This window comes from Zalophus californianus, chromosome 6 (genome assembly GCF_009762305.2).
Source record: "Zalophus californianus isolate mZalCal1 chromosome 6, mZalCal1.pri.v2, whole genome shotgun sequence".
NCBI lineage: Eukaryota > Metazoa > Chordata > Mammalia > Carnivora > Otariidae > Zalophus > Zalophus californianus.
This window is the reverse complement of record NC_045600.1, coordinates 116,106,910-116,121,462: the sequence shown is the minus strand read 5'-3', so window position 1 is coordinate 116,121,462 and position 14,553 is coordinate 116,106,910. Positions and strand designations below refer to the sequence as shown.

Here is a 14,553-nt window from a genome sequence, read left to right as displayed (position 1 = left end):
TCTAACCAGGTCCCAGATGATGCTGATGCTGCTGGTCCATGGAGACCACCTGGCGTCAAGGACCTAGGACATTGGTTCTTAATCTCAGCCACACACTGGAATCACCCAAGAATATCAAAAAATACTGAGGCCTGGGTCCTACTCTACAAGTTGTGGTTGAAATGGTCTGGTGTGTGGCCTGGGCACTGAAACTTTTAAAAGCTCTTATGGTGGTCCAAGGATGCAGCCCACATAAAGAACCACTAACCACAATGCAGACTGCAGATTTCCAGCCCCAGAGCAACTGAGCCTCTTCACACGCTCTGTCCCTCCATCTGCTTCAGTTCAGTCCACCCCCATGTATGTTGCCCTGGGGTCCACATCTACCAGGATGCAAATAGAACCTCTTGACCTTGTGCAGAATGGGGGCTGCCTGAGGTCACTCCCCGGTGGGCATGGATGAGGGCTGGTAGTTGAAAGCAAAGTCAGGGCAGGCATGAGGGGCAGCTGGGCTGGCGCAGATGGAAAAACAGGACAAGCGTGGTGGGGCACAAGCTCTGTTTTGCTGCTGCCTTGGGGGTTCTTTGGGACCTGTGCCGGTTGTGCCCAGGGCCGTAGAAATGCCTGCAGCATCTGCCCTTGGTGGGGTTTGGCAAACTGCACTTGGCACTGAAGGGGAAAGCCCTCTCTCCTCCCAGCCCAACTCCCGGCTCCTGTTCTTCTTGTGTTTATTCTGTTGGATGTTCTTCGGGCCTGAGCAGAATTGTACCATGAATAGTCGCCATGTAGTGTACATTCTACCACGTCCCCAGATACGCCAGGCCCCACTCCCTCCAACTCTTTCTCAAATGTCACTTTCTCAGTGCAGCCTACCCTGACCACCTTATTTAAAAGGTCACCCTTGATGCCCCATCCCCCCCAGTCCTTACCACCTGTAGTACACCTCATAATCTACAAATGTGTTATTTTTATTGTTTGACTCCCTCACCCACTCAGATGTAAACTGCCCAAGGGTTGCTGCCTGATCACAGTGCCTCCCTAGCACCGGTGGGTACCTGGCATTCCTTTGACGTCCAGGCCTTCCCCTGCCATGTGCCTGGTCCCTTACCAGGCTCCTCCCTGAGGCCGAGGAGCTCTGTGGCCCACCATGGGCAGACTCCAGACACCTCTTTACCTGGCCATGCGTCCCCAGTCTCAGCTGCCCCCACTTTGTACCTACAGCTTCCCAGTAACCAACGCCTGGTCTGGTTAGGAAGTTTTTCTAACCAAACAAGAAAATAAAAATAAGCATTTCAGTGTTTTAAGCAGCAATGTAAAATGACTTTTCCCTCCCATGGAAGCAGGACAATCAAGACCAGAGTCTTCTGTTTGTAGAAAAACAAATGTTTTGGTTCATCCTCTTCTTTCTTTCTTTCTTTTTTTTTTAAGATGTTATTTATTTGAGAAAGAGTGACAGTTAGAGAGTGAGAGAGAGCACATACAGAAGGAGAGGGGGAGAGAAGCAGACTCTCCGCTGAGCAGGGAGCCCACCACAGGGCTCAGTCCCAGGACCTGGGATCATGACCTGAGCCGAAGGCAGATGCCCAACCCACTGAGCCCCCAGGGTGGTCAAAGGTAGAAGGAGCAGACTCTCAGGGGCGCATCCACTCTCCGGGGGTGCACAAGGCACCGAGGCGAACAGATACCCCGGCTCCTTGCATTGAATGTGCCGACAGTCTTCCTGCGGGCAGCTCGGGGTGACACAGCTCAGGCACACGGCCTTCGCAGCTCCCCTTTTTAGTTATAATTGCAGAACGTGCTTGCCTCACCTTCCAGATGACAATGAAATGACATCAGTTTTCAGGGCCACTGATAATGGGATTGGGTTTCCGATGTGGAATTGGAGCAGAGTCTCGTTTGGGAGTGGCAAGCGTGGTGCTTGCGGTGCTGAGTGATCCAGTAGGAGTTGACAAGAGGGCAGGAGGGAAGTGCTGAGGCCCCTGCAGGCTGGCACGAGAGAGGTGTGAAAGGGTGAAGGATTAAAATAGGGCCACTGGGAAGTTGGGGCAGGAATATCACACTGGGAAAAGGAGAAGGGCGAGTAGGTGAGACGGGCAGATGGATTGGGAGAAATCAGCTGAGTCCTGAAGGCCAAAGAGATCTCAGGCTTCACAGGGTCTTTCACATGCAAAAGCAACGCACTCCTGGGGCACCTGTGGGCAGCAGCCTCAGGCTTCTCCCGGCCTTGGGGCCTCCAGGCTGTGAGGTGGAGGCCTCAGCACCCTCGTCCTTCTTTGCTGGCCTTCCCTTCACTGGCTCTGGCTTCTACCTGTAGCTCAGGGTCCTCATGCCTCCCTCTGACGAGGTCACAGCCGCTCTCACCAGACCCCTCCACACCCCTCTGCTCTGAACAGGACACCCAGCTTCACTTGAATTTCAGATAAACAATGAATACTTTTTTAGTGTAACTATATCCTATGCAGTGTTTGGGATGTACTTGTACTAGAAAAATTGTTCATTGTTTATCTGAGATTTAACTGGATGTTCTGTATTTTCTCTGTCAACCCTCCTGAGCTCCGTATGATGTCAGTCTGGGGTCTTTGTACCACCTTCCAATGCTGGGGGCTCTTTCAAGCTTCCCCTAGATGGATCGTGAGGAAGAAACTCCGCCTCAAAGCACTCACAGTATTCTTTTGCAGAGAAGGGAGCATCTCAGAATTCCCTCTTCCAGTGACACCCTTGGGATCCCTGGTGGGGGGGTGCTGACCCCCTTCAGCAGATGCTCCCTCTGGAGGGAGAGGAGGGGGACAGCCAAGTGTTTGGGCCATTGAATAACAACATCAACTTCCTCATCAACCCATTTCAGCAGCGTGGTGCTTTATAGGTCAGATACATTCCCTCATTTAACTTTCAGTAGGAGTTAAGGAGTTTTATAAGTGGGAGACTGAGGCCCAGAATGCAGAGATACCTTCACACACAGTCCTGGGTGTCTGAAAGTGGAGCCAGAAGAGAGGGTTCCCTGCCTAGTGCTACCTCTTCTCCTTCAGGATGCCTGATTCTTCCTCAACAAGGCAGTGAGACTTGGCCTGAGCTCCCCCACCCCCCTATAGGCACCCCTGTTTCCCAGTATCTTGTGTTCCTAATATGATTTTTTTAAAGATTTTATTTATTTATTTGACAGAGAGAGACACAACAAGAGAGGGAACACAAGCAGGGGGAGTGGGAGAGGGAGAAGCAGGCTTCCTGCCGAGCAGGAAGCCCAATGCGGGGCTCGATCCCAGGACCCTGAGATCATGACCTGAGCCGAAGGCAGACACTTAACGACTCAGCCACCCAGGCGCCCCCAGGATGTTGTGTTCCCGAGGGGAGTCCATCAAATGCCCTGAGGGACCTACCCAGCTCTGAGGTTCTGCCCCTCCTTCCCACTTCCAGTCCTACTGGGAAAAAATCCCACCCTTGGTGGCTTCATCTCCACCTGTTGGGGTTTCCCAAAAGATTGTCCATGAAGCACTTGTCCCACCAGATGCTCGGTGACAAGACGTTGCTGTGGTCCAGCGAGTTTGGAAAGCACGGATACTCTGATCCCTTTTGAGCATGATGATGCATAATAACATATTAAAGGCACTGAAATGTCCTGCCTAGAAAAATAACCACTCGACTTTGACCCCGATTTTCCAAAACATGTCCAACCATAGAAATTATCAAGTAACGGCCATTGACATTCTGTGGAACTAGGATTCCATACAACCCACCTTGAGAAATAGAGATTTGGTTCAAATCTTTGTTTGTATAGCTGAAAAGCACTGAAAATTCATTAATTTATTGAGCATTTATTAGAGGTGAGCTGAGGGCTTCCTAAATTCAGAGCCTGTGCTAGACTCTGAGACCACACACAGATGTACAATAATAACAGCTCATTTTCATGCAGTTCTTACACCTAGCCAGGCTCTCCGCCAACCTTTGCGATCTCCAGTGATTACAAGGAGCCTCTGAGCTGTGGGTTTCACACCCATTATAACCATGAGGAGACTGAAACATGGACTGATGCTGTAAGTTGCCCAGGTCAGCGTATATACATCTAGCTCCATCTCCTCATGAGTTGGTTTTGCTCTTCGTGATTCTACCCAGTGGCCTCTTGAAAAAGGTTGCATTTTGGGCGCCTGGGTGGCTCAGTCGTTAAGCATCTGCCTTCGGCTCAGGTCGTGATCCCAGGGTCCTGGGATCGAGCCCCGCATCGGGCTCCCTGCTCGGCAGGGAGCCTGCTTCTCCCTCTGCCCCTCCACCTGCTTGTGTTCCTGCTCTCGCTGTCTCTCTCTCTGTCAAATAAATAAAATCTTAAAAAAAAAGAAGAAAGAAAAAGGTTGCATTTTGCTGGGAAATTTAGAGCCCGGGAGGAATGACGAGGGTGGGTCTGAGACCAGGGCAGTGGCTGGGATCTCAACCCCCATCCCCTCCTCTTCTCCTGCTTTTGTCCCCACAGGTCTACCTGGCTGAAGCCGTGCTGTGGGAAGAGAGCAGCCGTGTGGCAGGTATTTTTGCTCAGTGCGAGTCTCAACAGTTTCCTGGTAGCCTGTGTAATATTGGTGGTGATTCTCCTGACTCTGGAACTTCTAATAGATATAAAGCTTCTCCAGTGTGAGTAGCAAGAGAGATACATATGCAAATACATATGATGTCACTATTCAATGTGCATCCATCAGGGGTCCCCAACCAGTAGTGCAATCTGCCCACCTCCCCATCCCCCCGCCCGCCCAATGCCACTGTCACGCCCCTGGCCCCATGGCTCATGGGGATTACTGCCCAGGGAGGAAGTCTGGCAGCTTCTCTCCCCATCATTCCCAGTATCCATTTGCCCCTTCTCCCCAATGTGGCCTCTCCAGAGCCCCCGCCCCAGCATTCCATGATCAGAAACTGATGAGATCTAAAACGTTGGGGACCCCTGTGTGCACTTTTTTTTTTTTTAATTGTTCCCATTTGGAATTTTCCAGGTTGGACTTCTCTGTAGCTTACAGAGAGTTCTCATGTGTGGAAGTGATCACCTTGTAGTAACTGATAATAACAGCATCCACAGTGATGATAGGATTGCTTGTATTTTTATGTAGCCGTAGCTGGCAGAGTTACTTATGTCTGTGATCATCTTGAAAGCACTTTCCATACATCCGACCCTAGCAGCAACCCTGTGAGGTGGACATGACTGATTTTATCTCATCTTATAGGCAAGGGAATTAACATTTGGAGAAGTTAGAGACTTTCCCTAGGTCCAGACTGGCTGGACCACCAGGCCATTCAGTGGTCCAGCCAGTTTCCTTCCCACCATAGGTCTCTTGGTGTTCGTTCTGGTCTTGTGTTTATGGGAGCCTGATGCACGTGGCAGTCGATGGCTTGTCCCGCTACCTCTTCTGTCCTTCTGGATGTCCTGTGGTAATGTGGCCGTCGGGGCAGGGGCACTTCCCCCAACCCTTGCAGACCCCTATTTAGTGCACCAGTGGGGAGAGCCAGGAGTCTTCACCCTTGGCTTTGGGTGGGTGAGTGAGTGTTTTGTGGTAGAGCTCCTGGATCCCCGTATTTCCCCAATTCAGGAAGTAGATTATTCAAGTGCAAATAAAAAAGAGATGAAATTATTGGCCCCCAAGATTCTGCCATTGGCAAAATCTAGGACGATAGATCCAGCCACCTCCAAACCCATTAAGTTGTCTTCGACTTGTTTTCTCAAATGTCCCAGTTCTTTTACTGGAGCCTCTGTTTTCAGGGTCCATCAGAGCTCCTTCCATGCCCTATGAGCCTTCCCTGCTCCCTAAGAGAGAATGACAGGGAGTACAGAATTGCTTTTGTCTGATAAGCGTTGTTGGGTTTTGTGCAGCTGGTGGCCCCTTGGTTCCAATCAAAGGGTCTTCCAGCATAAAGTGACCAGCACTGGTTTTATACTCAACCTGTCTTCAATTAAACCATGTTGTATGCTTTCCCTCCCACTCATCCATATGTCTGCTTTTTATGAGGCCTTGGCCATAACAGAGTCTTTCTTTCCCTGTCGTAGGTTATACTTGGGGCCCTTGGCTGCTCAGGTTGTGACAAGGCATTGAGTAGAACTGAGAACCTGGCCAACACTGGAATTTTGCTTAAAATTAAGTATCCAGGAGATTGATTTTGGTGGGAGATCCAATAGCAGCTCATAAAAGGCATCTTAAATTCCATAAAATGCACAATCAGAGATTTATTGCTCTTCTAAAGCAAACCATAAAAAAAGGCACAGGAATTCATTTGAGAAATAATGGGAAGAGATTTTATGTTTTCAGAATCATCTGGAGGTCTTTTCAGAGTCACACAGGCCTCAGACTCTCACTTCCCACCAGTCCTCATGTGGCCTGGGATGGAAAGAATCCACGTGCCTCCAGGCCTCATCCTCTAAGGGGTCACATTGGCCCAACGCCAGGGGACCCTGAGGTCTCCCACCTGGAACCTGGTATTGCAGCCTCCACCCCCGAACCCCCGACATGTCCAGGACCGGGTTTCTGCCCACCCCCAGGGTTCACTGGTCGCAGTCCTTTGGGGGAGTCTGTGGGTTCTTCTCTTTCAGGTCAGCCTTCTCCACCAAGGCCCTGGGTATTCTCCTTTAGCCCCTAGGGCTGCATGCTAAGCAGGCCTGGCCTAAGCCCAGGAGAGAGGCAGCAGAGGTGCGTTTTCAGCAGCATTCCTGCACCCTGTTTTGGCCCTGCCCACTGCCCTGCAGTGTCCCTTTCAGGACTGCCTTCTGGGAAGCATCCCCACCCATCCATTCTCCATCAGAGCCCACCTGACCCTTACCCTGGGCCCAAGCACCCTGCTTTTGACCTCACTACCTGATAAACTATGCCCTGCTTAGGCTCGGGCTGGTCATGGCTCCCGTATTTTAAAAGGGTCTTTCAGAGATAGCACCTTCACTCCAAGGATTGTCTGGTGGAAAGTGGTGTGGGAGCTTTCAGGGGCTCACGGCTCTCCCCACTTGCACTCTGGAGTTGGAGGGCGAATGGAGCAACTTGGAAAGATAGCACACCCTGGCTGCTTGTGCTTCCCCGTTCAGGAGGTGACGTGCCCCATACCGGGCCTGGCTCCACCCTCATCCCCCAAACTTCCTCGCCGACATGGCCATCTCTACACTCAGAGTTTTCACAATGAAAAGTCAATGAAAGCTTGTCTTGAGTCCCACAGTGCCCGGAGCTTCAGTGTGAATTGTGGTAGGGGTTTCTGAAAGCTTATCTAGAGTTGACCGAAGCTGCCTACCCTACTCTGAAAGCCACGAAGGTCTTCATAAGCCCCACTCTGGAGGACTCCTTTCTGGGAGGGTGGCTATAGGTCCAAGTCCACCAAGGCCGATGGGACTGAGCTGGAATTCTGGGAGGCAGCCAGTGGGGGAGACAGAGACGGCCTCTGAGAGGAAGGAACAGCACCACTGGCCCTCCGTCCTCTCACCACCTCCACCGCAGACACCATTTTAAGCTGCCCTTGATGTTCTCTGGCCTGATTCTGTCCCGATCTAAATGTTCACATGAGCAGGCCCTGGGCTCCCAGAGGTTGGCCTCCATGCTCTGAAGGCTGTCTACCAACGCATCTAATTCCTTGCTCCTAAAATTGGCCCGTTATCGTGTTCGTTGCAGTTTCCAGCGCATTCCAGTTTGCCGGCATAATTCACTGGATCAGTCTGGTCATTCTTTCTGTGTTCTTCTCAGAGGTAGGTAAAGGCTTGGGCCCTGTGACCTCTTTAGGGCAACTCCTGCCCTGGGGAGACCAAGCTCTGTTCCCCAAACATTTATCAGTGTCCCGCTCTCTGCTGGCCCTCAAGGCTGCAAAGAGGGGGAGACAAGTCAGGGGCTGGGCTCTGGGCCAGGAGGTGCCACTGGAGGAGCAGCTGCCAAAGCCTCCAGGGAGGCCTGGGCCCCAGCACATGACCTCTGTATGGAATCCCAGAGGATGAGCAGGTATCGTCCGAGTAAGGGGGGGACGATGACATGTGTGAAGGTGAGACTGAGTAGGACGTGGCTGAGGGAGAGCGAAAGGTCATGCGTCCGGTAAGGAGCAGGCAGGAGGCTGGGCTGATGCCCAGGGGGCCTGCAGGTGGAGAGAGGGGCTTGGAAGCTGCCCCTCGGGGCTCAGGCATGCAGAGGGCAGAGAGGATGGAGTCGCAGGCCTGGGCAGTGGACTTGAGCAGGGGCTGCAGGACCGTGGGGTCTGGCTAGGCCAAGTATGAGCAGAGGGGCACATGAATGGAGTGGTGAAATCAGGGATCATGGACACGCTTTACCATTGCTCGAGCCAGTCAGTGAACCCCAAGTCGGGATCTCCGTGTGTGAGGTAAGAGGGAAAAAGCTCCTGGGGACTCCTGGGCCACTGGGTTTTAGTGCCAGCTAGTTGCCCAGTGTGAGACTGAACTGTGTGGGTGACCAGGGTCCCAGCACCTTGCTCTCTGCCTTTACACAGGGGTGAGTGACCCTTCTTTCGAGCAGTTCCCAGACTGTCACCATGATACCCTGGCCTGCATTTCAGTGCTGTTGACTTGGGACTACTGCAGGCAGGCTCTACCAGGGTGGCTGGGAAGGTTGGGCTTTATCTTGTAAGCAGTGGCGAGTCACTGAAGGATGGGAGAATTTCATGTGGAAATCCGGTTCTTCCCAACAGAGCAAAAGACTAGCCTAAGTCAGCTGGTCACTGTCCCTCTCCAGCCATGTGCCCTACCTCCACTGCCACAGGCCCACATCAGCTCACGCAGAGGCCCCAGTGGGGCCTTTCAGCAGGGTCAGCAAGCATGGGGAGAATGGCAGAAAAAAAGCCTATTGGGAAGATGCATGCGCATGTACACGCGTGCGCACACACACGCACACACATGCACACGCACACACGCGCTCACACACACACACAGGGCTCACATCAGTGTGGGTGCTGCTACCTTGTGGGCACAGGGGGCTCTGGATCCCAGAGCACAGCAGTGCCTTGAAGGGAAGAAGGATGCTCATGAGTGAAGGTATGGAAGAACAGAATATTTGGAGACATGATCAGAAAACCCAAAGAGTTAAGAGTCTCAAAGTCCCCTTGTGGGCCAGCTCTGGCCCTGTATAATGGTCCTCACTAACCTTCAAAGATCAGTCCAGAATCCTGGGTCTGGATATGGGGTGTGGTGGGGCTGGGTGGCAGGCATTCCAAGCACAGAACATTCCCTTCCCAGGCCTTGACTCCTGCAGCCCATGGAGCTGGCAGGGAAGCCTGGGCCTGAAGCTCCGGCTGTGGGGGCAGATCCCAACCAGCTCGCTGAGACCATTGCCCTGGAGGTGACTCAGCAGCCCCTCAACAGTGCCTGCTTCCCAGACTGCTGCCCTTTGGAGGGTCTTGCCCTCCCCAGCTCCCTCGCCTCCACTCCCCCATGATCCCTTCCCACAAACACACAGGCTGTGTATGGCCAGATGTCTCCTTGATGCAAACCTTGGAAAATGTGTCATGTGTCTGTGACTGCCAACAAAAATGTTTAATCAGTTGCTGTGGTTCTTCCCTCTATCCCTCTGCTTTGGTTTTATTGGCTTTGCAGAATTTATTACCCAGCATGAATTTGGCATTCCCCTCCTGTCACTGCCAGAGACAAGCCACCTGAGACAGACAAGCCCCTGTGCAGACACACACCCAGAGCAGGAGGGGCTGGGGCTTCCCACCGGCTCAGCAAGTGTGGGGGGCATGACTATGTCCCTGACCTTGGCCTTGTTGAAGACCAAAGACCAGTTTGGGTGGAGCCATAACGGGGTAGTATCAGAGGGCTAATAGGGACGTCACAGGGCACCCTGCCCAGTGTGAACACAGGGGCTGCTACACGGTGATTTCAGGATGAGGCAGCCCAACTCATGAGCCTGAGTTTTCCCATGTCATGGAGTGCCCGAAGAACCAAGCCTTAGAAGGGGCTAGAACAGCCTCAGAGAGTTCCCCCACCCCTGTTCCCCAGAGGGCTTGGAGTTGTGTGAGGATGTTTGTGCTCCTCAGTGACTGGGGCATTTCTAGTGAGAAGGGCCAGGGGAGCCAATCGTCCCTCAGCAGTGCGTTCAGGACTGAAAATGCCGGTAGGAGCCTTTTCCAAACTCTACAGATGAGGAGAGCAGCCTGGGGTTACCTGGCCAGTTCTGGCCAAAACTGGGCCCAGGCCTCGGGGCTCCTAATCTGGGCTGTGCCCCCTGCATCCCTCTGAGGCCCTGGTGCCAGCGGGTTGTGAGGGAACCGAGGATCTGGGGGAAGGGCCAGGGCCAGGAGCCGAGAAAGAAGAGATCCAGCCCTGCAAAGCATCTGACCCCTGACCTAGCACGATGAGCACACCTGCCTCGTCTAGTGTGAAGTGAATGTCACCCCTTTAAGGCTGGCCCCGTTTTCTTCAGGAAATACGTAGAGACGTGGCTGTAGGCCGAGGTGGGGTCATTCCAAGACTCCAAGCCTGGCTGGACTTAACGAACAGGTCTTCATTCACAGATTCTACAAAGGTTTGACCCAAAGGGTTCCTGATGCTGTGGTACTTTCTGACTAGTCCTGAGCAGTATTCTAGCCCTTGTCTCAACTAAGCTTTAGGGCAACCCAGAATGTGGGTGTGACATTTTATAAGTTGGGAAACTGACGCCTGGAGAGGAGTGGAAAGCTACCCAGGGTCTGCAGGAATGACAGGTGGGACCAGAAGGGGGCTCCACCCCATCCTTTGGCCATTTCAGTGCTCTGAGGGCTGCTTCAAGGCAGATGGGTCACCCTGTGCTGTGCGGGCCTCAGAGAACACATCTAGACCCAAAGAGAAGGGTGAGGCTGCTCTGGGCTCAGTTTGAGGACTGTTTCAAACAGGCTGTGCTACTTGCCTGAGATGCTTCTCAAAGTGGTGAGAGTGGATATCCCTCAGTCAAGCAGGCTGTGCGGGGTCCCTATAGGGGCCCAAGGTGAAAGCAGGTGCCCTCAAAGTTTCCTGGGCCCTTATAGTCACCGTGCTTCCAAATGGCTCTGTAGCACCCAAGAACGAGCACAGCTTTTGGAGTCCAGATGGAGAATTGTACAAATGCTGTTTGCAAAGCACAGGCAACCCCACCCTTGACTGGTCTGCTTACAGCCAGGGAGCCCAGCTGCTTCTCCTTCTGAGACTGTACAGGCTTGGGGCCTGGCCAGACTGGGCCACCCTGCAGCAGGGTTCTCGCGCAGGCCAGGACGGGCTGGCCCTGTCCCCTAATGCTGGGCGTGGGGGGATTTGGATCGGCCCCGCTCTCTTCCTGGAAGAGGAGAAAGCTGACGCATGGCTGGCCCTCTAGATCCGAGCCTCAGGGTGGTGGTGGTAGCTGCAGCTTCCTCCTCCTCCTATTACTTTATTGAGGTGAAATTTGCATAACATAACTTTTTTAAATTGTGCCATCCCGTGGCATTTAGTGCATACAGTGTTGTATATCACCTCTTTGGAGTGCCAAAGTGTTTTCCTCCCTCTCGGAGGAGGCCCAAACCCATGATGCAGTCACTCCCCATTGCCCCTTGACCCAACCCCTCCCGACCCTGATCTGCTTCCTGTGTCTGTGAACTTAACTGGTTAGTCTGGGTATTTCACACAAACACCATCACACGATACCTGATCTTTTGCATCAACATAACATTTTCGAGTTTCCCCAGGTTGTTACATGGGTTAGTGAGTCATTCCTTGTTATGTCTGAATATGATTCCTTTGGATGGAGAGGCCACATGTTGTTTTTCCACCCGTCAGCTGATCAAGGCTTCTCTCACCATCACTGTGAGGGCCACCTCCTCTCCAACGCGGCCTCTCGGTCCTGAGGGAGCCTGGCCTGCTGGCTTACCTGTGCCGTGTGCCGAGAGAAGGCCATTGCCAAACCAAACTGAGCCAGAGCCACCTCTCCAAATCAGCAGCCACCCCAAGATTCTGGACTCATGAGGGGGGCCCTCTCCCACCTGCTGCTTCCTCCCAGGGGTGAGCCCCAGTCATCACACAGAAGGCAAGAGGGCGGTGCTGTGCTTTATGCTCTGAGAGATGACGCATCTGTGCCCCTCCGTGTCTGATGAGGACTCAACAAGCGGGAGCGTTTGGCCCCAGAGGTGCAGGATGTCCTGGGGCAAGTCACCGGCGCTCTCTGAGCCTTGGCCTCCTCATCTTTGACCTGAGGGAATTGGACCTGTGCTAGGGGCTGGGCTGCCTTCTTGACCCTCCCTAAGGTGGATCATACTCACACTTCGGGGAGAGGATGTAGTCCCTGTCTCCCTTTCCATGTTTCAGAGAGGTGGAGGGAAATCGGGGCTCCAGACCTGCCTTACCCCAGCTGAGAGAGCCCCTGCCCATCCTGTCCCTTCTGACTTCACTCGTCCCATCCATCATGTGAACAGCAGCTGCCCCACCACCTCTCAGGGAAAGCCTGATAGGATTATGAAAGTGCCCTAAAAAGGCTGAAGAGGAAGTAATGGGTAAGAGCCCAGAGCACTGGACTTCTCGAGGGATCAGGCTTGATTGAGAAGGTCCGTTGCTGCCATCCCCAGCCTGTGCCATGTGCCCCCCCGGGGCCAGCCCTAGAGCGAGCCTGCCGTGACTCCTCGCTGCTTTTCCACCACTGCCAGGAGCCCTTCGTCTTCGCACGCCTCAGCCAGGTGCCAAGGGTGCTGCGCAGAGATAAAAATCGGGTGCCACTGTGCAGGCCTGGCTTCAGGGTGTTTGTAGTCGGCTGGGAAGCAGCCAAGCAAATGTGAGAGCCCTGGGAAAGGAACTGAAGTGCAAGCTTAAGGCAGTCATGGAAGCAATGGAAGCATTGCTTGGAAGCAATCTGCCTGCAGACGTGGTGAGCTTCCAGGTGGGTGAGCTGGAAGGACCTCAGGCAGCGGTCACAGAATGCGCAGGGGACAGAGGTGGGAGCCAGCACCACATGTCTGGTTGTCCACGATGGCAGGGGAGGTGGTGAGACGTCGGGGGAACCCCGTCAAGACCAGGTCACAAAGGCCCCTAATGTCTTGCTCAGGAGTTGGGGTCTTGACCCGAACCCAGTGGGGAGCCCCCGGAGGCCTCTAAGCAGAAGAGGGGCCTGATGAAATTGGCTCTTTAGAGAAATCACCCTGACAGCCAGGTCCGGAGGAAGGGGGAAGACTGGAATTTGGAGACCATGTAGGAGGCATGGCTCAGCTGTGCGAGGTTAACAGTTGGAACCGGAAAGTGGAAGGGAGATGGAGAAGGGGACAAGCGGGAAAGAGATTAAAGGCTACACTGATCATCACTAGTGGCCAGGGATTGGAGGAGCACGGCAGTGGAGAAGACAAGCCAAAGAGGCGATAGTGATGGGGTTTGCCAAGCCAGAGCTGCTGTAGGAGGAAGTTTCTAAGCCGGACACATGGACTTAGAGGGCTTCCAGGTGTCGGTGGGAATTGCAGCCAAGGGTATGATCATCCAGGGATAAGGGGAGGGAGCGCATTCTGTGACCGCTGCCTGAGGTCCTTCCAGCTCACCCACCTGGAAGCTCACCACGTCTGCAGGCAGATTGCTTCCAAGCAATGCTTCCATTGCTTCTTATCCCATCATAAGGGATAAGAGAAGAAACTGGAGTCCTGGGAAACACTGTCGGTATGGACAGGTGAATGAGACGGTGTGGCCAGGGAAGTGGGAGGAGTACCCAGAGCCTCTGGTACCCTGGAGGCAGAAGGGGGGGTCCTTGAAGAGGAGGGAAGTGCCCAGCGCACCACACGCCGCCACATTAAGAAATCGCAGGACATTCTCCATGAGACCTGACAAGGGGTCGTCCGTAACCAAGGTGTGAGCGGTTCCACCGCTGTGGTGGGGCTCATGGCAGATTGCAGTGGGTTAAGTGGAGACGCATCCACCAAACCTCTGCCTGGGAGAAGGGAGATGGCAGTGGCCAAAGCGAGACATGGAGTCAGTGAGGGATGTTTTAGAATGGAGGAAATTGAGAAGGTTCTTGGGCTGAGAGGAAGTTCTGCAACTCAACTTTGCACAACTTGTGTTATCTCAGGCTTGCTTCCTGACCCGAGGGCTGGCACAGAACGCACACGCTCAACATTTAGGGACTGACATTTGGTCGTGTTGTCCACCACCTCATGCTCTACCCTACGGGCCTCTTACTCATTCTTTTAAGGTAGCTGGGAACCTCCTGCCAAAATGAAGCCAGCACCAGGGAGAGTGCAGCCAGTTTGCCTGGGAGCCCAGGTCCCCCGGAGGTGTCGGAGGTGTTGGCTACTGTGACTGGTCAGGAGGTTCACGTGTCGACCCCTAGGAAGACACCAGCCTCCTGGGGAGGAGGCAGTCTCTGGCTCACTGCTCCATACCCATGGATTTTGAGGGTGTAAGGATGGAACAGTGAAGGGGAGGCTGGTTCCTCTGCTCCTGTTTTATCAACACCTAAGCCTAGGAGGCGCTATTGTGCTCCACCCATCACCCCCAATCTGCACTTGTTACCCAGAAAGCCTTTTTTTTTTTTAAGATTTTATTTACTTATTTGACGGAGGGAGACACAGCGAGAGAGGGAACACAAGCAGGGGGAGTAGAAGGGGGAGAAGCAGGCTTCCCACCGAGCAGGGAGCCCGATGCGGGGCTCGATCCCAGGACCCTGGGATCATGACCTGAGCGGA

The 14,553-nt window shown here is 53.5% G+C and overlaps 1 protein-coding gene across 4 annotated transcripts in view; it reads left to right on the top strand.

Annotated features, from left to right (window-relative positions):
* The window catches only part of TMEM266 (transmembrane protein 266), a 120,887-nt gene that overhangs the window by 66,709 nt on the left and 39,625 nt on the right, over positions 1–14,553 (top strand). For 2 of the 4 annotated variants that reach the window (XM_027572263.2, XM_027572261.2), the window contains exons 4-6: positions 4,439–4,593; positions 5,278–5,379; positions 7,590–7,663. In XM_027572263.2, the coding sequence (XP_027428064.1) occupies positions 4,439–4,593; positions 5,278–5,379; positions 7,590–7,663 (331 nt within the window). The remainder of the gene's footprint in view (positions 1–4,438; positions 4,594–5,277; positions 5,380–7,589; positions 7,664–14,553) is intronic. The other 2 variants (XM_027572264.2, XM_027572262.1) reach the window with 1 other exon arrangement.